General features: G+C 55.0%; 1 protein-coding gene across 3 annotated transcripts in view; it reads right to left on the bottom strand.

The window, feature by feature from the left end:
• Positions 1 to 1,556: 1,556 nt before the first annotated feature.
• The window catches only part of TNIP1 (TNFAIP3 interacting protein 1), a 43,919-nt gene continuing 23,645 nt past the window's right edge, over positions 1,557 to 21,830 (bottom strand). For 2 of the 3 annotated variants that reach the window (XM_032771866.2, XM_032771877.2), the window contains exons 3-18: positions 20,556 to 20,678; positions 18,785 to 18,873; positions 18,096 to 18,164; positions 14,028 to 14,216; positions 13,140 to 13,234; positions 12,878 to 12,968; positions 11,372 to 11,461; positions 10,493 to 10,558; positions 9,847 to 9,978; positions 8,806 to 8,934; positions 7,237 to 7,365; positions 6,865 to 6,990; positions 5,338 to 5,418; positions 4,567 to 4,764; positions 3,643 to 3,733; positions 1,557 to 3,120 (exon numbers count right to left, since the gene is read on the bottom strand). In XM_032771866.2, coding sequence (XP_032627757.1) covers positions 3,077 to 3,120; positions 3,643 to 3,733; positions 4,567 to 4,764; positions 5,338 to 5,418; positions 6,865 to 6,990; positions 7,237 to 7,365; positions 8,806 to 8,934; positions 9,847 to 9,978; positions 10,493 to 10,558; positions 11,372 to 11,461; positions 12,878 to 12,968; positions 13,140 to 13,234; positions 14,028 to 14,216; positions 18,096 to 18,164; positions 18,785 to 18,873; positions 20,556 to 20,678 — 1,742 coding nt within the window. In that variant the 3' untranslated portion in view covers positions 1,557 to 3,076. The remainder of the gene's footprint in view (positions 3,121 to 3,642; positions 3,734 to 4,566; positions 4,765 to 5,337; positions 5,419 to 6,864; positions 6,991 to 7,236; positions 7,366 to 8,805; positions 8,935 to 9,846; positions 9,979 to 10,492; positions 10,559 to 11,371; positions 11,462 to 12,877; positions 12,969 to 13,139; positions 13,235 to 14,027; positions 14,217 to 18,095; positions 18,165 to 18,784; positions 18,874 to 20,555; positions 20,679 to 21,830) is intronic. The other variant, XM_032771884.2, reaches the window with a different exon arrangement.

Genomic DNA, 21,830 nt, shown 5'->3' on the forward strand with positions numbered 1-21,830 from the left:
AAAAAAAAAAAAAAAAAAAAAAGACACTGGGCGGTGGGTGCAGAACTGGGCAGTCACAGGAAGCCAGCAGGCCCCGAGGGGACCCACCGAGCTGAGAGACTGATGTCAGGGGAGATCAAATCACGGAGCGTTTTACACACGCGTATGCTAGTTAGAAGCTTCAAGCACTGTAAGCCGGGTGGGTGTCCCTTTTGCTATCGAGCCGTATTCACAGAAATAGTTCAGCCAGCCTCCAGAGCTGGGGTTTTGTTATTCTCCCTCTGGTCTGAGGCAGGCAGGGCAGATTGAGCCAAAAGAGCTGGTCCATTAGTTCAGAGGCAGAAGCAGATTCAAGTCTCTACCTATGGACTAGCCCCTAGAAGCAGACAAGGAATCGCTTCTGTTAGCCTGGGTTACATCGGTAGCCTTATATCAGAGGGGTAGCCGTGTTAGTCTGAATCTGTAAAAGCAGCAGAGAATCCTGTGGCACCTTATAGACTAACAGACGTTTTGGATCATGAGCTTTCGTGGATGAATACGTATTCACCCATGAAAGCTCATGATCCAAAACGTCTGTTAGTCTATAAGGTGCCACAGGATTCTCTGCTGCTTTTACATGGGTAGCCCTGTCTTCACACCCCCATGGCCAAATCCACTTGCTTTGCACATGTGAACAGTGCCTGGGAAGCCCAAGGGGCCACTCATATGAGCCAGACAAACAGAGGCCAGCTCACTAATACAGAGCTGTTAGACTGACAGTCTGAAACCCTCAGTCACATGCCAGCGATGGCCAGATACGGGTTCTTGGGGACACAGGTGCCATGTGATCATGGACAACAGCCCAGTGAATGGCTGGTGGGCGAACGCACCCCATGGACTGCAACATGTGCAGTGCAGAGTCAGCAAACAGACAGAGTTATCAGCTGGCCTCCTGTATTGCAAGCTCCCCTGGGGTTTAAGTTCACACCATCTAGTCTATGCAGCAGATTTAAATCGAGATCATGGGGAGGGTGTGCATACACAGACAGGCATTATATTGAAATATCTACCAGTATGGATAGGCACATTTCTGCACAAACAATACAAAACCCAAACTACTTTGAAAAGGAGTCTAGCGCAAAGCTGGGACAAAGGCTGATGAAGCGCACATGATTTAGAGAGCTAGGTGTGCTACGTCGTGCTGCTCACTTCCTGAATTTACCCTCCTATGTCCTACGATTGTCCAGGGCTACATCAACCCACAGCACCTCCCTCAGATGGGGGTAAGTACCCTTCCAGGGACTGTCAGCAGCTGGAGGGGACTGGAGTCCATTCCCATCCCAGAAAGGAAACCCAAGCAGATGGAGTAGGAGAGGAAAAGGTGAGGGACAATGAGTTGGGTGTTTTCTCTGCAGAGAAGATGGGGTGAAAAGCTCCTCCTCTCCCCTTCCCTTCCCTTCCCGTTATTGTTCAACAGTATAGAGAACAGCAGAGATCTGCCCACTGTTCCTCAGAACTAGCCCACACAGCTAACAGGGAATTGGAGGAACCAGGGAAAGTGACACCCACAAGAAAGAAGAGGCAAGAGCCCCCCAAAGTACACATTACCATTTGTGTAATTAACATACAGCAGATTAATTACAGACAATACACTGCACACACAATACGCTTGCATAAGAACAGACACATTAGCCTCTTCAGGGAGACTGAGGAATCGGAACGTGGCCATTCCTTTCCTGTCCTCAGACCTTGTTTCATTGTCATTTTTTTCTTTGGAAGACCCGTCACCCCTTCAAAGCCACTGCCAGTACTGAACAGCAAGTACTCAGAGCCTCCTGTTCAGCATACCCCGGCACTTCACAACAGCTACTCCAGGGAGTCTGCAGAGCAGGGCAAATCCAGGGGCGCACTGCAGTGGGATAAAACAGGATGGAGTAGAACAGGTCTGCCTGGCCCCACAAAGGAACTTGTGTCTATTGTTTGCTGCTTCCATCAGGTTTTCCTCCTCTCCCTCGGATCCCCACTTCAGCAAGGTACAGCACACGCTTGTCTTTGAGCAGGTCCCACTGACGTCAAAGCACGCCTGATGTTAGACATGTGCTTAAAGCACCTTGCTGAATTGGGCCCTAAAATCTTAACTCGTTACTGAAAGGCGGCTCATTAGCTCTGCTTTGGGGACATGGGAGAAGAGGGGTAGAGTTCACAGCCTGCTCCCTGGGAGCAATAAAGGCAGGTTATTGCACACCATAGACCAGCGGCTCCCTGATCACTCAGACTGGACTGTGAGGTCAGTCTATGAGGGATGCCACGTCTTCTATGGACAGTGAGTGTGTATGTATATGTATGTACACAGGGCTGGGCAGTATCTACATGGGGCAAGCGCTACATGCCCGAGTTTCAATGGAGAGACGAGAGACATTTACATTTGGCTCCTGGGCTCGGGACGCTTTAAAAGCCATCCAAGCCAGAGCGCTCACTTTAGTTCTAGAGAGTGTTCACAGGTAAATGATATGAACCAATGGATTCAATTTAGCTTCAGCTTGGCTTCTTTTTAACTATGAAAAGAACCACACACAATTAAACCCTCTCCTCCACCCATCTATCCAGGGTATCAGACAGCTGTTCAGCTGGCCTCTCTGCTCATCATGGGATTGTATGGGGCGGTTCTCCCACCTAAACTATTTGATGGGAAAGTCTCTGGGGTCAGCCAGCAAATACATGTTAAAATACAAAACCAGGCTGCAGCAAAATCCTCCACGGAAGGCTCTGTTGAAACATAGGAAACGGGAGGCTCCCAGCAGGTGCTGCTGCAGAATGCAAGGCTGGGAATCAAATTAAAACCAAAGCGACATGGCTAGGAACAAGGTCACCACCCGGGGCCATTTGCACAACCCCTGTAGGCTGGGTTCCAGTCAGGATTCCAAGGAAGCACCCATGCTACTTGCTCCTCAGCAGCTCCTCAGGGCACGGGGCGTTCTCTCTTCAGCAGCTCCCAGCCCATCAAGGATCTGCTGTTATATACAGAGTGTGTGAACAGGATAACTAGCAGGAGGCAGGGTCTATATACACTCAGGCACGCACACTTCCCGCCCCCTCTTCTTCTGACATTAGCCCACAGCTAAACCGGCCTTTGGTTTTTTGGTAACCCAAGCCCTGCAGGTTCTGAAAGACAGAAAGCACACCCACAATGCGTAAGTATCACTCCGCTCTCCTGATACACACGCTATTTAGAGCCATTTTTAAATAGATCACAGCAGCATCCCATGTTATTCCCACGTGCTGGGCCAAGGGCCTGTCAGGGGCCATCTCAGGCCTGTAGTTAACTTTACTCTCAGCTTTGAGACAGGTGTTTCCATGCTCCTGGGGCTAAGCAGTGGCAGAGTCGAGGCCCAGTGAGGGCAAGGGAGTAGCGTGCAAGCTTCCCCATGCCAGGCTCTCCCAAAGCACCTCGTTCTGTTCCACTACAGCCCCCGGATCCTTGTGCTGCAGGTCTGTGACATGGACAAACCGATGCCAAGCTGGTGACAGAAGGGATTTGACCATGCACGCGCACTGCCTCAATGCACTGCAGTACTGTGCCCTTCCGAGCTGCAGCATGAACGGCAGCTGTCCGGGGTTCTCAAGCAGTGACACTCTCAGCAGAAGGAAAGTAACACCTGGCGTGCGAGAGCAGCGTTTCCTTACCGGATTCCTTGGGCAGCGGTTTCATTCCCTCCACTGCTTGGGAGTTCTGGGCCCTAGACACAGCACAAGGTGGGCGCCAGGTGTATTCTGGCTGAAAGGAAGAGCAAAGAACGAGGCAGCATGAGGGAGGGCAGGAAACAGGAAGTCTCAGATTCTGTACAGAACCACTTGGCGGGAGGCAGACGGGGATGTAGGAATGATATTCCAGTGGTTAGGGCCCTGTCCCAAAATTTGGGAGATCCAGGTTCAATTCCCTGCTCCACTAGGCTTCCTGTGTGACCTTGGGCAAGTCACACAGTCTTTTGGTGCCTCAGTTTCCCTCTGTACAATGGGGTAATAGACCCTCCCAGGGATAAATGCATTCAAGAATGTGAGGATCTCAGATATTCTAGTGCTGGAGGCCAGATAAGCACCTAGCTAGATAGATGGGGGAGAGGAAAATATCAGCGAGGTCAGACATACAGACACTGACATTTTGGTTCATCAGTGGTCAGAGTCCAGCAGATGGATCATGGACTCATGAGCCACAAACTCCTGATGGCTGTCCCTGGCTCTGCCACTAAGTCACACACCATGTGTGCCCCACCAGCAGTGTGTGCAAATCGTCCGGATCAGTCATTTGTGCGTGCGGTCCCTGACATGCGCATGCAGTCACGCTGACTGCACACGCATTGTGTGTGCACAGCTGCACTCCCTCTGGGATAAGGAATGAGGCCCATAGCGAGTGGGCGGGCGGCTGCCCACACTTAGCTGGCAGGGGGTCGGGTGGAAGGAGGTGGCCAGGCTGCTACCTGGGGATTGTATGACAGGAACCACCTTGCCTGAAACACATCCAGACGTTGCAGGAGAGCTTGGGAGGTGCGTGCAAGGAGCAGGATGGCTCCACCCTGGCCCAGCCTTATGGCTTCCCAAGATGGTACTCACAGGAGGGAAGTGGTGGAAGTTTTGCACTGGTGGATGGTCGCCCGGCATTGCTGAAGGTGGGTACCGGATTTGCTGCCAGTCCTCGTAGCCACGGTAGACGGGGTGGGGCACTGGAGGGCTATACTGGAACTGGTACATGGGGCAGGCAGGGCCAAGAGGCCCCGGGACTGGCTCTGGGTGCAGCCTCTCTCCAGAAACCTGCAAGAGGCAGACGGGCAGATTCAGGAACAAAGCCGAGACAGCCCAGCTTATACAGACCCCACTTCTGCCCATCTGTGCCAGCCTAATGTGCCTGGCATGGGAGCATCTGTGCACCACGAGCCCTGGTCCTTGGCTCTGCCCGACACGCACTTGGCACAAGATCCTAGGCCGAGGCAAAGATGCCTGTAAGATCCTTTCATGTCCTCTGATCCCGGCACCAGCCAAGGGCAGGTTCAGTCCCCAGCATCATCTACAGCAACCTCAGTGCTGCTATGGCTAGATGCCTTCTCCCCACCCCCGTACCGCCCATGCCTCGACATACCCTCTGTGCTGGGGGCAGGAGGCAGAGCGCGCATCGGTAACTCTGGCACACGTTCCGATTTCTTCGCCTCCCGAACAGCTGCACACCAGCATGCAGGGGTTTTTACAGCCTGGGCACCAAACTCCCAGGGTCGCCCTGGCCTTGCTGCTCCCTTTCCAATCCCCTGCCCCCAGAAAACCCCCACGTTGCTCCGGCCAACACTCCGTCCCCAAGAGGAGAGAGCTGTTTCCACCCACCACCCTCCATACCTGCTTGTGCTGCTTCAGCAGCTTCTTCAGTTTCTCCTTCTCCTCCTTCTCTCTCTGACAGTCGTCCTTGAAGAGTCGCAGCTGGAGGAGAGGCAGGGTCAGAACGGAGAGGGGCCTTGCCGCGGTGTGGCACAGCCCCCCCCGCGGACGCCAGACAGAACTCCTGCTTGCCAAAGGCAGGGCAGCCCAGCAGCAGCAACTGAGAGCCACGCTGGGGCCGAACCTGGGGCCTGAGCCGGAGCACCAAAAGCACCCACTGCCCCCACCCTCGCTGGGCACATGCCGGTCTGTCAGTAGCATGATTCCAGAGGGACTTTAAAATAAATCCGCAGGCCGGCCTGCGTCACGGCCACACAGGCACTAGGCACTTGCAGCCAGTGGCTGCTTGTTTCCTGTGGGGGGCTACGGCCCAAAAGGCGGGGGAATTTTGCCAGCCCCCACTCAAATGCGGGGGGAGGATTCCCTCGGGCCAAAAACCTAAAGCCACCTCTTCAGCACTGACAGAAGCCCTGCCTGACGCCTCCAATGCCAACAGGCTCCTTTGGGTCTCCCACCACTGGCTGCCCCGAGAGCTACTGACCGGTTGGGCTGCGTGCCGGAGCGAGAGGGACAGGGGAGGACAGCCCCAAATCTCCCCAAAGGGGCAGCTTCTGCAACTTGTCAAACAGAGCAGCCCAAGCAGCTGTGATGGAGGAGACGGCTCCTCCGCCCAGGCCTCTCAGCTACTCCCGCGAGGAGAAGAGAGCTTTCAAATCTCACAGACGACAGCACCCACCCACCCTCAGCACGAAGCTCCCCAAGGCTGGGGGGAGCTGGCTCTAGGCCACGACAGAGGCAAGAAAACAAATTAATCTCAATAACCTTTTAGTGACCGACCCTTGGAGCTGGTGAGAAGCCAGAGCTCGCGGGAGGCTTTCGTCGCATACCCCTCCCCACCACAGAGTGACGCCAGGGGGCTCAGCTGAACCAGGGGGGAGTGCAGACCTGAACGCTGCTGGCTGATGCAAGCTTTCCTGCGCTGGGGACATGGGTCTATCGCCATCCTAGGTGGGATCGCAGGGCCCTGAACACTATGGATGTACGTTGTCTGCTGTGTTTGTCTCTGCCCCCCAGCCCCTGCTGACCCCAAAGCACTCTGGAAACTGCTGTCTTCTCCCACCCGAGTTCCCCTTCCCAGCAGGCACGGCCTTCACTTCCATCTCATCTGCGCAGAGCAGTGAGCAAACTGCCCACACCACACCCTCGAGGGTCAGCTCGCTGGCCGATCGGCACAAACGGGGGTCAGGGAAGGATCGTGTCGAGAGATCCGGCTCCATTTGCCAGTGGGTTTCACATGTGCTCAGTCAACTCTCCCAGCAATGGCTGTGTCAACGCATCCATGCACACAGCAGAAGCCATCGCATGGCAGAGCTGAAGGCTCAGGGGCAGATTTGTCTCTCCTGTTCCCAAAACACCTCGACGTTAGCTTCAGAGCACAGAGCATTCTGAGCATGACTCCCCACTCCTCACCCCACTGCTCTACCCTACCTGGTTGTTGGAGACTGTTAACTGCTTCTTAAGTTTCTCCAGCTGCTGCTTCAACTCTTCCTTTTCCTCGTTCATTCTCTCTCTGTCGCACCGCTCCCGCTGGAAGTCCTCTTCGAAGATCTTCACCTGGCAGAGAAGAGGCAGAGAGGGTCACTGGGCCCTGTCAGACACCTCCCGCAGGCTCCAGGGGGTGGCAGGGCAGGCGACCTCCCTGTGAGCGCTTGTTGAAATTCTTCATGCCAAGCTAACCAAAGAATTCACATCAAAATCTGCTCAGAGACCCAAGACCTTCCCAGGGTCTGAGTTCACGCGCTCTGCAGCCTTAGCTAGCCCAGGGAACTAGAGTGAGAAAGCGCCACAATCCCTCCTTACCTGCTGCTTCAGGAGCTCATTCTGGGTCAGCAGCTCGTGTGGTCTCATGCTCCCGCCCGGCTCCGCAGCATTACTGAGTGCAGTAGGAGTGGGAGCAGGGGCCTGGACATTCAGGGCCTCCTCCAGGGCCTGAGGGTGAAGAGGGATAGGGGGCGCCATTAGAGTGCAGATAGTAGTGGGGCAGACGCCCAGCTGGAAGGGGGCTGAGAAGGCAGCCCCGGAACAACAGATATCCGGTCAGTGCAGACAAACCAAGTGAAGCCTGGACATGGTGCAGGTGAAGAGCACAGCCACCACCCAGGCCCACTCTCCTCTCCTGCTCCAGTTGCTGATTAAAAGAAACAAAATCCCCACCTTTCCGCCTCCTGGAAAATCCCGCATTATCACTGGCCCTCCCTCCCTCCCCCCGTCACCACTCAGACAAGCCAGGGTGAAACTAAGGACCAAACAGAGCCCTGGTCATTATCCAACAGTGACAAAAACAACAGGGAGTCTGGTGGCACCTTAAAGACTAACAGATTTATTTGGGCATAAGCTTTCGTGGGTAAAAAACCCACTTCTTCAGATGCATGCAAGAGGTGAGGTGTTTTACCCACGAATGGTTATGCCCAAATAAATCTCCACCAGACTCACTGTTTTTGTAGATACAGATTAATACTGCTACCCCCTGATACTATCCAACAGTGAGACGTGCCTGCCGCTGCTGTGGGATGTCTGGGCAAAGCCTCTGGCATGTACTGCCCAGGGCACAGCTGTGTCCCTCCAGGATTCAGACATGGCCGCGGCGAGGGGCAGGTCAGCCAGCATGGCTTGGAACAGACAGAGAGGGCTCAAACTCGGAGACAGGCATGATTGGTCTGAGGAGGGGCAGGCTGGTATCCAGAACACCCGGAGAGGCAGGCTTGATGCACAAGGGGTATCTGCCAGCCAAGTGCCATAAAGGGCTATTTCCCCCGTAATGCCCCATCCCCAAAAGAGACATAGGCCCTTCCCGCAGCTGTGCTTGCAACATGCGGCCTGTACAGTGTCAGCACAGGCTCCATTTAGGACCCCGGCGACCTACAGCTACCAACCACAGAGCTGTAGAGACGTGCCTCCAGCTGCCATCACACTGTCTGATGGAGTCCTGAGCGGAGGCCCTCCCATAATCCCGAGCGAGGTAGATTCCATCAGAGACTTTTCCCAAAGGGGGGTGGGGGGAAACGTTTCTTCTTTCAGCTCAGCCAATTCCTAGAACATTAGCACTTCGCCCTCTCAGGCACCACAGGTCTCCCTGGGCTGCTGCTCTCCGGCACCGCACAGCTGGCCAGGAGGGGTTTCTGTGAAAGATCCTGGCTAGGAAGGCAGGACATGGAGCAGCTGCTCTGGCTTTCCTGTCCAGCTGGGAGGAGGGGGATGGAAAGGAGCAGCTGCTGCCTTGCTCAGAGACACAGTGCATTGGATAGGAGGTGCAGGCAGTGCCTGGGAACTGTAGTTTGCCAGAGGTACAGGAACACCTGTCTGAATAGGTCCGTGGAAACCAAAGACTTATCAGGGGCAACCAGGGCTGGATGCTGCTAGGTTACCCACCTTGTTTAGCCTCTGGATCTCCTTCTCCTGGTACTCCCTTTGCTTGGTGACCGGTGCCAGCTGCTCCTGCAGGAAGCTGATTCTCTGCTTCAGATCTCTCACCTCCCCAGCCAGCCTCTCCTTTTCTGCCTGAAAGAGCCAGAGGCAGGGAGGTCAGAGGAAGACGCAGCCATACGTTACCCACTGCCCTTCCTTCCATGCCTGTTGTTCCCTCCCTGGGCGTGACAGAAGGGAGAAGCCAGGTGGCAGAGCGGGGTGCGAGAGAGGAAAGACTCACCCCTCGGGTCAAGCACCGGGGAGCAGAGAGAGTAACACCTCTGCGCTGATCGGGAAGGTGCCTTCTTGCATGGCCATGGCTCAGCAGAAGGGAGTCTAGTCAGACCTCTCTGCCCTTCCCTCAACTAGAATTGGCCCCTGTGGAGGGTTCAGAAGATTTCGGAGCCTCCCTCCCTCACTCCCAGCAGACATTTCCCCCTAGTCTGACCCTCTTCCCCTCCGCCCCAGGCCAGCCAGGCTTGTCAGTCTGAAAGCAGTGAGATGGGCCTGCTCCTGCTTACCAGGCCCTGTGGCGGCCCCTGACTCCGGTGCTGCAGGGCGAGCAGCAGCCTGGTTGTTGGGGCCTGACAGGAGGCAGCCTCCTTCCAACTGTTCGCTCCCATGCAGCGGGGTTTTACTACGCTGGGGCAGGACACCGGCGCTGGGAGGCAGAGTGCCCCCAGAGAGTCCGCATGGGGCCTGCCCACTGCTCCAAGGCATGGCACGCAGAAGGATCGCTGCCTCCTCACAGACCGTGGAGGAGAGCTACAAGTCCCATCTCTCCCCACTGCCCCGGCCCAGAGTTTGTTCAATCATTCTGCTAACACAGTGGCTCTGACTCAGCCGAAGCAGCCTGGCTCAGGAGACACCTGGGGAGCCAGAGGGAGAGGATGTGCTGGGAACAGCCAGGGTTACTGTGGCAAGAGGAAGCTAATGCACAAGTGCCTGGTTTTAGCCCAGCTCCCGGGTGGCGGGAAGGATACAGCCCTCCCGCTCAAGACTCACCTCCTCCACTTCTATCTTGGATTTCGCCAGGAGAAGTTTGCGATCGAAGTCCCTCTGCTTCGGCTCTCGCTCTGCCTCCAGCTCGTCCAGCGCCTTCTGGGAGTCTGCCAGCTTCTGGCGCAGATCTGTGATCTGCCGGGGGACAGGGCGCCCACGTGACTGTCTGGAACGCAGCGCCCCCCGCAGCTGCTTGTGCACAGCAGAGGTGCAACCCCCAGTCCCATTTGCCCACCCACCCCCACCTGCATTTTAACTTAAAACTTCCCACAGCCCCTTCAGCTGCCTCTCCCCACCTGTGTCATGCAGGAAACAGGAGGTTCCAAGGGAAAGAGAAGGGCTCCGATACCACAGTGAAGATGAGAATGGCATAGATGCCTAGGCTGGCATGGATGGAAGGAGACTCAATGGTTATATGGATGGGGAGAGAGCCTGGGGAATGGAGAGTGCGCGAAAGGGGTGGGGGAGACCCGAGTAGTCCCCATGCTGCTCCCTGCAAGCACATGCACACGTTCGCCTGCGAGACACTGCAGAAGAATTGCACAGTTCGGAGGAGAACAGTTTGCCCAGAATGGTCTGTGTGTAGCGCTCACAGATGCAGACGCAGACACAGCATCTGCCCTGGCACATGCTAACACCTAGGAGGTACCTTCTGCTCGTACTGCTGCTTCATGGACCTGAAATGCTGATCCCACTGCTTGTTCACCTCCAGCAGCTAGCGGGAGAAAGACACACAGTTAACTGGGGCATGGACCTATCTCCCCCCAAACAAGTGGGGTGAACAGGTGTTTGCAGCCTACCAGTCTCCTATCCCCCGGCATTCTCACTCTCTCAGGAGCTGTGTGTGAGCAGAGCACCCAAGCAGAGCCCAGTTCTCCTTCCGCTAGCCAGGCACAGCTGAACCACCGTTTGTAAAACCTTCATGCTTAGGTGACTTTTACTGAGCAACTAGCAGCTCCAGCAGGAGACACAGCAGGAACGTCACAGACAAGCAGGGGGCAGCCCAGCTCTGCCAGTGTGTCTCAGTGTGATCCACAGCCCCCTGCTCCACCAGCTCGATCCCCAGCCCCCCCGCTCGATCCCCAGCACTCCCCCCAGCCCAATGCAGTCCCCCGCTACCCCAGCGCTTCCCCCAGCTTGATCCCCAGCCCACTACCCCAGTGCCACCTCCCAGCTTGATCCCTAGCCCCCCCGCTATCCCAGCACTCCCTGCCAGCTTGATCCACAGCCCCCTGCTACTCCAGAGCTCCCCCACAGCTCAATCCACAGCCTCATGCTACCCCAGCACCCCCACCCCCCACCGCAGGCTCTGCCAGTGCACCTCAGACTGATCCACAGCCCCCTGCTACTCTCCTAGTCCTGGGCCTGTCCTGAGCAGACATGGCCTGTCATGCCAAGAGTGGGACTGCTTTGTAAGGTGCGTACATTAGCACTAGGCCATGTGAGCCAGGCCTGGCACGCCTTTGGGGGAAAAGACGAACGGTCTAAGACAACAATGCCGGGATGCTCCGCAGCAGGCCCAGCTCACCTCATTGCGTTGATGCTCGAGGATCTTCACTTTCTTCTCACTGGCCCCTGGCACACCCTTGCCCGATGCTTTCTCAGCCACCACTCCACTCTGGAAACAGAGCAAACAGAAACCCCCAGGACTTTTACAGCAGCTGGGCCAGATACATCCCACAGCCCGGGAAGCAGGAGAAAAGAGTCCTGCATCCAACAGCTGCCTGCCCCACTCCCCAAGCTGTCCCCTGCCATCCCAGCACACATGAGCACCACGGCTCCTGTTGCCTCACACGGCGATGGTCGTCAGCCCTGCCTGGCAGGGAGCAGAACCCACCTCCACCCCCGTGACTCACTGACAATAGTCTTGCACCGGTTGTCTCTCTGAAGGTAACCAACGTGAACTCACAGCCCAGGCAGAGTCCGCTAGCCTGTCCCCATAATCTCTTGACTCTGGCCACCACTTACCATCCCCCATCAGCCACCCAAGCAATAGCAGGGTAGGGAGGGGGAAAGAAATTTAAACATCGTTAATGTCAGGAATTGCTTTTTGGACCCAAGGCAGTGTGGGTCCCACACAGCGCCCTCTGGTGTCTGCCTCAGTCCTGTCCCCACCCCCCTCCCCGGGGAAAGGGAGATCTCCAACTCTTTGGGGAAGCAGATGTGGTGGGAGCAGCCAGCCATCTGCCTACAAAGGCCGGGGATGTCTTCTAGTTCAAGGGAGATCAGCCTTCGGCTTTGGTCCCCTGCTGCTTTACTGCCTCTCTCAGCACGGGAACCCTCCACTCGCTTCTGTTGCTGGTTTGACGGAGCAATCACCCGCCCTCCCAGTCACACAAGGGTTTCAAGGCAACGGTTCACGACTGCACCCGCACTCACTTGGCCTCACCACCTCCTGCGGCGTAAGTAGCATTCTCCCCACTGTGGAGAGGGGGTCCGCACCCCAGCTCAGTGGCAAAGCCCTGGTCGCCCAAGACCATTCCTCCCCTTACAATGACATGCGCCTTTCTAGCCCAGCCCTTGGCGATGGGGGTGGGGAAGCAGCCGTGCTCTGCCGCTTTGGACTTCTCTGTTGCTGCAGTTGGTAGCCAACACTGACCCAGTGGCATTTAGCAAGGCTGCAGGGAGCATGGCAGAATGACTCCGAGCTCTGCCGTAGTTTTGTGTTCCTCCCTCCAAAACAAGCCTCTTAAAGAAACAAATAACTGCACTTGTTCCAAGCTTAGGACCTGTTTTCCCACCCTGGAGGCTTCCTTCTACAGAGGGGTGACTGCTGGAGTCAGGGGCACCACCCCAGCAACACCGGGTTAAATGGGGAGAATCGGGCCCTGGGAAGGGTTAAGGGATGCTTTGAAGATAAAGGGGGGGCTTGCCAAGAGGGCTTCCAGGCACTCTCCTAGATCACACGGCGCTCTGGACTTGGGACTCCATTCCAAGGTGTGATCAGGGTACTGTTACAAAGGCTGGGAGCTGTCCCTGCGGCGTGGCACAAGAAATAGGAGTTGGGAAGAGGAAAAGTCTTGGCTGCTCCTACCTGCTGCTGGCCAGCGTTCTCCACACCGTCCCCTTTCACGCCCACCTTGTTGCTCATCATCACCATCTTCTTCAGCTCCAGGTTCTCACACCTTTGCGGCGGGAAGAGCACAACAGAAACACAGACTGAGAGACCCTCAAAGATTCATACCGCAACCAGCATTTGAAGAAGTTAACAATCAGGGCAGGAAAGACGCCGAATTCCATCTGATCCAGCCAGCCAACCACGCGTCTTGCCCAACCAACATCCCTCCTGCTCTCACCTAAGCTTCTCCGTAGCCTGGTTCCTCTGCTCCAAATCCTTCTCCAGCTTTGCCCGCAGGTCCTCGTTCTCATTACGCAGCTGCTCACACAGCGTCTGCCAGAGGAACACAAGTGGCTTTAGGCTCATGCTTCACACAGCCACCTTGACATACAGGGAAAGGGCATTCCAGCGACCGAACCCCCTTGGTTTAACAAGGCCAGGCCCCTGCCCAGCACCCTGATGCCCAGCTTGGTTGCTCCTCCACTAATGCTACTGGAGGGGAGATGCACACATACACTATCCCTTGGGCACTACACATCTCACTCACAGGCAGAATGTGACCTCAGTGCTTCAAATGGTGGTCCTGAAGTGGCCAACCCTACTAGGGACCTTAGGAACCGAACCAATGGTCCAGCTAACCCAGCAGCCTGTCCCTCAGTAGCATCCGCCATCAGCGCTTTGGAGGAAGATGCAAGTCATTCTATGTCAGTAATGAGCAATTACACAATCACTCTGCCCACGAAGGAAGATTTCCCCCTTGCCCCAGGCACTTAGTGCTTTGTTCATGGCCAGAAGTGGGAGGGAAGTAACAAGGGGACGCTGGACGAGAGCAGGCTGGACACAGACGAGCCTGCAGTTTCTCATAGACAGACAGCAGGGGGAGGTGGGAGCATGGGGACACAGAGAAGAAGAGATCAAAGGAGGGATTGATGTGGAGGAGGGGGAAGAAATGAGGAGAGGAAAAGGGAGAGCGTGGAGAAAAACAGCTAGGCAGTGCTTCCTTGCAGAGGCCCCTGCAGCATTTACAGTGAGGGGTGTGTGTGAACGGGACGAAAGTTTCCTCGGCATGCCAGCGGGGGACAGACCTCACAGGCCTCTCTGCTGTGTGCAGAAGGAACATCCCTACCTGCAGAACAGACGTCCTCTGCTCATTCTTGTGCACTTTGGAGGCCAGGCGGTTAAACTCCAGGGCCATGCGCCCCAGGTGAGCCAAGACCTGGTTCTTGTCCGGCTCCTCGGCGAAGACGCTCAGGGTGCTCTCCAGCCGCTGCAGGTGCAGCATCAGGTTAGTGTCCTCGTTCTGCGGCTCTGCGTCCTGGGAGAGGAATTGCAGTCGGTCAGAGAGGTCAGCCCGGCAGCCTCGCACCGATGGAGCTGAGGGAGAGCAGGGGTGTGCAAAGGAGGAGGTGGCCAGTCACTCAGCCAGTGTCATAGAGTTCAACCTCTCTCGGCATGTCAGCAGCACCTTCCAGCCAGGGCTCTCAAGCGCGGAGTTAGCCCCACCTCGGCCCTGCCAGGCGAGCGCTCCTTAACAAAGCATTTGGGTAATGGGAGTGAAGGTAGCTTAGCAAGGCCCTTCCGGCGGGCAGAAGATACCAGCCAAAGCCAGAAGCCTCCGAGAACTGGTGCTCATCCTCCTGCTGAGATGCCGAGCGGCGAATGAATGTGGGGCCAACTCAACTCCCTAAACAGAACCCAAATCAGGCATCAGCACAGGGCAGGGGATTTACTGGGGCTCACCCCGGGGTCCTCCTTTCTAGACCTAATCCTTGTTTCTCCCTGCTGAAGGAACAGTGTCTCCCTCCACGCAGGACTCTGAGCCTCCAGTGCCCTCTTGTGGCTCCTGTGTCTCTAGACAACAGTGCTCATCTACATCCCAAAAGACACTCCAGTGAAACCCAAGCGTCTACCAGAGTTCTAGGATCTCCTGGCTTCTCTCTCTGTTACCCATCCCACACAGGCAACGCTGGCAAGCACCAGTCCCATCCTGCCCTCACTGGCCAGCCAGAGCCCAGAGCGTCCAGAACACACTCGTGACCTGCCAGTGAGATCTGAACCAGCCCGGTGCAGGTTTTTCCCCACACAGGGGAGTGTCTTCATTCAAGGACAGGCCCCCCGCCCCCCCCGGAGACATATTGTGGGTAGCCCTGAGATAAAAGAGGAATCTTGGAGCATAGGAGAGCTCGCCCAGATGACTCGGGTAGACAACCCTGCTCTGTCTGTGGGCGCCAATCAAATGCCAGAGTCCAGTGAGACCACTGAACCTGGATTCTCCACTGCCCGGCCTCTTGGGGGACTATTAAGCAAATGGACCCCCATGGGCAGCGACTCTCCTCACCCTGCACCTAGCTGGGAAGTGCCAGAAGGTGCCACTTCTGAGCTACACACTGAACAAGTTCAGCTTGTGCTACCTGATTCCGTATGGGAGCTGGACCCCAAGAACTCGCTGCAGCCTCACTCAGAACTTGTCTCATCTGTTTCCCCTCTGTCCACTGCCGGCACGAGGCCCTTCTTCTCTGCAGCTCCTCGTACCTTCCCGCAGCCCTCCACTGCTTCTCCAAGCTAAGCTGGGGGCAGCCCCCTCTCTTGCCTCTACCACGTAATTCCTCTCTTCCGCTGGGCTTTGTCTCTGCAGTGGTCCTGCTCCCAGTAACCCCAGGGCATGTGGGGATCCAGGTCCCATGTCAGACGCTAGCTGAGATTGGACCAGGCTGTATTTATCGTGGCCAGGCACACCTGCCGGCATGTGTCACCCCGCACACCCACGTACTTACGTACATGTTGACAGAACTCCCAGCTGCACCATTCAGTTACTGAGCCCTGACTTGCCCTAACCTATTGCGGGTATTTAACTATTTGGTTACCTAGGAGACTGAAGACACCTTCTGGAACCATGACTCCCAAGAGGGAACAGGTCTCACCCTGCGTGCCACCCAGCCAGTCCACCAAGAACGGGGCTCCTCCCACGCCAAGTCTTGTGAGCCTTCACCTGCTGGGAGCCTAGCACCACTCCCTGGGCTGCCTGACTGATGCCCCGCCCCCCGTCCTTTTGCCCCCATGGCCCCGGGAAATCCCAGAGTTGCAGGAGTCCGTATCCACCTCTCACGCGTCCCGTGGCTGACTCATAAAGGGGAACACGAAAAAGCAACATCCCCCAGCTTCACAAACCACAGGCCGTCCTCAGCTCTGTGGCTTTCTGGCCCCATCAGCTTTTATCACCGATAGCAATGCTGCTGAGGAGGGCACCCCGTCCGGGCACACCGCACCTGGCAGCCTCTGTATGTGCCCAGCCAGGCAGCACAGAGGTCAGCTGTAAAGCCCCCTGCTGATGATCAGAGGCAAGAGAAAACTGGATAAGACAACACCAACCAGTAAAGTTACTGGAGCGAACCCCATTCCCAGCGTCTGCCAGAGGAAGCTGCTACAGATAGGAACAGAGCAGGGTGGCTCGGGGAGTAGCTCCCTGCTATTCCAATCCCAGCACCAACTAGCAACATAACATGCTTCTGACTTTGCATCACCCCACCTCAAGTGTCTGCCACACATGCACCAGCCGCCCTCTCGCCTGCTCCTGGTTTCTCTCTACACACACGGGTTGCACCAGTTTCTCTTAAAACTGGGTGAGTTTCCCTATGGGGTTTAAATGGGTTGAGCTGGCACCTCTCAATGGACAGGTGGAAGCCAGATGGCTATAAGCTGATTTCAGAGCATCCACACACAAAGCTGCACTGGATTAATTAAACCACTATAAGTCACACTCTTTAGTGAAACTGGTGCAAATGTGTGCGTGGGCTGGGCCTTGCACTAACCCGAGGATCTGTCCCAGTGGAGCAGCATGTGTTTCTGGGACCTGGTACTGCAGTTGTTTTTATCCAACAAGAAGCTATTCCCAGTGGTCTGGGCAGAGAGCAAAGTGTGCAGTGACTCACTCCACCACAGTGCAGGCAGGGTGGGAAGGATTCCCCCCTTTAGATATGCTCCCCGCAGAACAGATGCGGGACAAGGCCAGGCTCTGGGAACCCAAACACAGGCTGACACACAAGGGCTGCGTACAGGCAGTAAGTGGATGCTAGGCGGCGAGCGCCCCTTCCTCAGCAGTTCAGCTCCTAGTCTGAATCAGCTTGAATGCTGCTCACCCTCCTACACACTGCAGCCAGACTCCCAGAAAAACAACACCGCCGACAGCACCAGCCTGCTCAGGGCGGAAGAAGGGCTGGGAGGCAGTGACTGGCAATGCTCTCAAGGGATGAACTCCCCTGAGAGTCCTGTCAGGGATACAGCCAAGCTTACCACAGGCAGGCTGAGTGCAGGCTACCCAATGGGTCTCAGTCAGGACCCTGCCCGACAAGCTCTGCTGTGCCAGCAGTGGGCACCTGCTGAGTAGAGCCTGCTAGCCATGCTGAGTCCTATGGTAGTTTTTACAGGGATAATTAACAGGGGGACAGGAGGATCCTAAACAGACCAGGGTGGGTGCAAAAATCCCATTGACTGTGTGTGTGGCAGGGGGGCAGTGTGTGTGTGGGGGGGAGATAACCGAGCAATTGTCAAGTTGCGCAGAGACTGAAAGGGTTATGAAACGTGCAGCACCAGATTGCGCCACTCAGGACTTTACAGCCCCTTTCCTCAGCCCTGAGGCACCCAGTTTCCCAGGCCGATGGCCTGCCCTCCTGGCTGAACGCCCAGCTGCCCAGAGCGCAAGGCGCCCGCCAGAGGGAAGTCACCGGCACCGCCTATTTGCATAAGTGAGGGAAAAGGCCCTTCTGCAGCAGCCTCCTACTTCCCCCTTCTGATCTTCCTGACCGTGTCCAGGAAAATCGGCCAAGGGGAGCAATCGTGCGGTGGTTCCTGTGTGCATGCCACAGCCCTCGTGCATCAGGCCAGGGACTGAAATGGGGTGAGGTGACGGGGAAGTGGGCGCAGGGAGAATTGGCTGGCTGCTGCTCTGGCCTTGCTACTCACCTAGACATGCTGGGAATCAGCGCTCTTTCCCTAGCTACTGCCCCTGATCATCCGCCACTTACCTGGCCTCCATTCCCATTCAAGAAGAACAAACCACCACAAACAGCCTTGCCCATCTCACAGAGTCCCCACCGCCTGTCCGTGGACATGCCGTGCCCCAGTGGTGTACTTATGGCCCTGTCTCAAGCCCCAAACGAGCTTCCCCGCAGGGAACTGAGCTGGCAGGATAACTCACCGACTTCCTGCTCTCCTGGGAAAACCTCTTGTCCTCACCAGATACAATTTCGAACTCTGAGGAGGATCCCTGCAAAGGGACAGGAGGAGTCAGGCCCTCACGCAGGGAAAGCAAATCCCGCAGTGCTCCATCACAGCAAAGGACGGAGATTATAGGGGCAGCAGGGAAGGGAGACATTTCCCCGTTCTGTCAGCTAGCTTAATGCCATTAGCTCTAGTACAACAGAGGTGGTTTGGGCCAGCGAGTCAGCTCTTTAAGCCGCTCTATGCATTGTAAAGATGATCCTCTAGGTTTGGGGACTAGAATCTAGTGACTGGGGCTCCTAGGACAGACAGGTTTCCCCACAAACAGAAAGCAAGTCCTGTGTCTACAGGGGTCAGAGTTGGGATGGAAGCCCTTGAAGGGAAAGCAAACGGGCTTAAGTAACAGTGGCTGGCGCTGCATTCTAATGCTACAATGCAGAGCAGCTGTTGCAATTACGTGCTAGTCTAAAGACTTAGTCCATTTAATCACTGATGTGGGAAACAAACCAGAGAACCCACCCCAGTCAGGCAGGAATTCTAGCCCCTTCCAACATGTCTGTTTCCTTAAGCCTCAGAATAGATACATTTTTTTTTAATTGCCTGATAATTTCAGGCCCTGGACTGCTAAGGGTTAAAGGTCAAATGCCTCCTTTTCATCAGACTTACAGTGGATGGAGGCTTCGGAGCTTCTGTATCTGGCTCCTTCTCAGCTTTGCCTGGACCCGCAGGGGACAGGTATGGCTCTGGATCACCTCCTGTAAAAGGGAGAGGACGCCACAGCTGTGAATGTTTCAGAGCTTGGCATGGTAAACGGGACAGCAGTGACGAGGCAGAGACCAGACAGGCTAAGAAGTCACAGAGAACAATGATTTCCAGGTAGTGCAACAGGACAGAAACCTCCAACCCATTCCCTGGAAGGGGAAAGGGAATTCAGGCTTCCACTGGGTGAAATTCTGCACTGGCAACAAATGTTAGTCAGCTGGCCCCTCTCCGATCCCTCCCCCCAGCTACAAAACAAGAGAGTCTTGTAACATCAACAGGCTGCAGAGAGAGGTCAGAGTATGGACTGGTTTCCTCCCGTCTAACCAGCAGCAACAGACTAACAGGCCTGGAGGAACGGCTTCCAGGGCTAAGCACCACACTTGTAAACCCTTCTCCTGGCTCTTGCCAGTGGCTGCTCTGTGAGGAAGTGGCTCAGGTAATGCCCTGCATGCCGTGCAAACACAGACTGTGTGTATTAACTCCCAGGCGTTTGCTTCTGGTCAGTCAGCTTTGTCAGGTAAAGCAGCTGGAAGTTCCCCTGTTCGGACGCTTCACATCGCTATCCTGAAAGATCAGGTCCAGGGCTTAGATATTCTCTTTGCAGAATTTGCCCCCCCACCACATGCGACGTCATTGACCTGACTGGAGCTTCTCCCCTCTACAATATAGAAGTCAAACTACGCCTATGTGGGAATTCACAAGGATTCCTATTGGTTCTAACACCAGTTCAGCTGACTTTGTGTGAGCCCTGGTGTAGACAACTCTCCGGCAGCCACAGCCATTTTGAATCGCTCCTTCGATTAGACTTGCATTAAGCAGCTTTACCTAAAAAACGGTTCTAGAAACGGGCCTGGCTGCAGGAGGCTTGTCTACATTAAGGTACTCGCTGGTTCTGCAGGGAAGGAAATTTTAGCCAACAAGAGTAAGTCCCCACTCTTATTGAGCACACCAGGGAAGGTTTGATGTCCACAGAAATCAGACAGGACCTCAAGTTTTCATGGCTTATCTGAAACATGCACGAATTACAGCAGCACTCAACGTATTGTCCTCAGAAGGGAGCAGGAGCTGGAGAAGGCAGACTAGCTGCAGGCAAATCTCAATATAAAAGAAGGCCAACAGCCAGCTCTTTTCATTAGGACACTTAACTTTGCTCTTCACTTTTCATTGGCCATTCCATAGGTTAGGAATCACTTCCTTGCAAGAAGGCAGGGTGCAGCCTTTTTGTACACAGGACTCCTGGACCACGGGGCACCAACCGTCTGCATACGCATTTTAAAATGCTGCCACAGGCTGTTACATTGAGAACACAAGAACAGCCATACTAGGTCAGACCAAAGGTCCCTCTAGCCCAGTATCCTCTCTTCTGACAATGGCCAGTGCCAGGTGCCCCAGAGGGAATGAACAGGGCAGGTCATCATCAAGTAATCTATCCCCTGTTGCCCATTCCCAGCTCCTGGCAAACAGAGGGTAGGGACACTATCCCTAACATATGTACACTAGGGAAGGGTAATGGGCAGGCCAGATGCGACTTGCTAAACCTTGCTCTGACCTTCTCTCCCCATAAAAATCACTATAAAATCCAGCCAAGTGTGAACCTGCTCAGACAAATACTTTATATTCGATTCCTGAATCTGGACTGGAGGGCTCTCCCTGGGCGAGCCTCTCACCTTCGTACCTGTTATTTCAGGCAGTTTGTCGAAAGAGGAAGATGTCCTTAGCATCTCATTGTCTTTCACAAGGTCCTCCACCTTCTGCCGCAGCTTTGATGCTTCCATTTGGGACTCTTCCAGCAGTTCTCCTGGTGTATACAGTAAACAGAGGAGTTCATATTTCCTGGTATTTACACTCCTTCCCTAGTATATAGCTGCCATGCCCCAGAGGCCAGTTCCCCATGCCAGCCTGCAAAAATCCCCTCCCCCACTTGTATTTCACGACCAGGAGAAATGGAAACATCACACGACAGAAATAATTCTTCCCAAGCAAATAATCCCAAACCGGAACTACAGTTGTTGCTTCTCTAGCATGGAAACATCAAGGACAGCACATCTTACAGGGGAGATTATATATTCATATGTCCTCCCCAGTTTTTAAAAGCTCTGATCTTAAGCCAGAAAACCTCACCATGGGCCAGGAGGGTCCCCTTTCCAAAGCCTTTAATCTCCATTGGGTAGTACAATAAGATCTAATCTTTTCCCACACTCGTGCATCTTGTCAGGCATCTAAGAATGGTGCATCATAGTCTTCTGCTGCCTGTGAACTCTGAGATGTTACTGGTACGTCGACACTGCAGCGGCATTCTGTCATCTTCACTGAGTCTACACCAGGAATTAGGCCGACCTAACCCCAGCACTCAGAAGGCGACATTTTTCACAGCTCTGAGCGATGTAGCTAGGTTGATTTAATTTTTAAGTATGGACCAGGCCTTATTCTGCATTATTTGGGTCCACAGAGTCAAGAGGTTCCCCTACATTTGCAGCTCAGAAGCCAGCAATGGAGGTGAACTAAGTATCATCAGGTCCCATTACAGCAAGAGGGGAAACGGATTAGGGGTGGGGAGTTTCAGGTGATAGCTGAACACGAGCATAGCCTTATTTAAAAGCTAGTTGGATCACAGCTCCTGCAGTACATCACCGAAGGATGCTAGAGGAGCTGAGCACATTTAAGATACTTAATTCTCAGCCACGCATCAGCACAGCAAGCATAGCAACCCATCCATTTAGCACAGACCACGAGCCTTTCCATAGGCGACAAAAAACAACAGGTGTCTCAGTCCATCTGCACGCCCCTGTGCACAAGCCACAAGATCCTGCCAGCACCACAACAGATTTTACAGGGACCAAAGAGCTTTGCGTTGCCTTCTCAGTGACAGGCTAATGCCCACTCCCAGTATGCACAGCTGTGCCACTCACTGCAAAATGGCACAATTCATACCTGGAGGGGTTTCCCAGGC

This window comes from Chelonoidis abingdonii, chromosome 7 (assembly GCF_003597395.2).
Source record: "Chelonoidis abingdonii isolate Lonesome George chromosome 7, CheloAbing_2.0, whole genome shotgun sequence".
NCBI classification, from domain to species: Eukaryota; Metazoa; Chordata; order Testudines; family Testudinidae; genus Chelonoidis; species Chelonoidis abingdonii.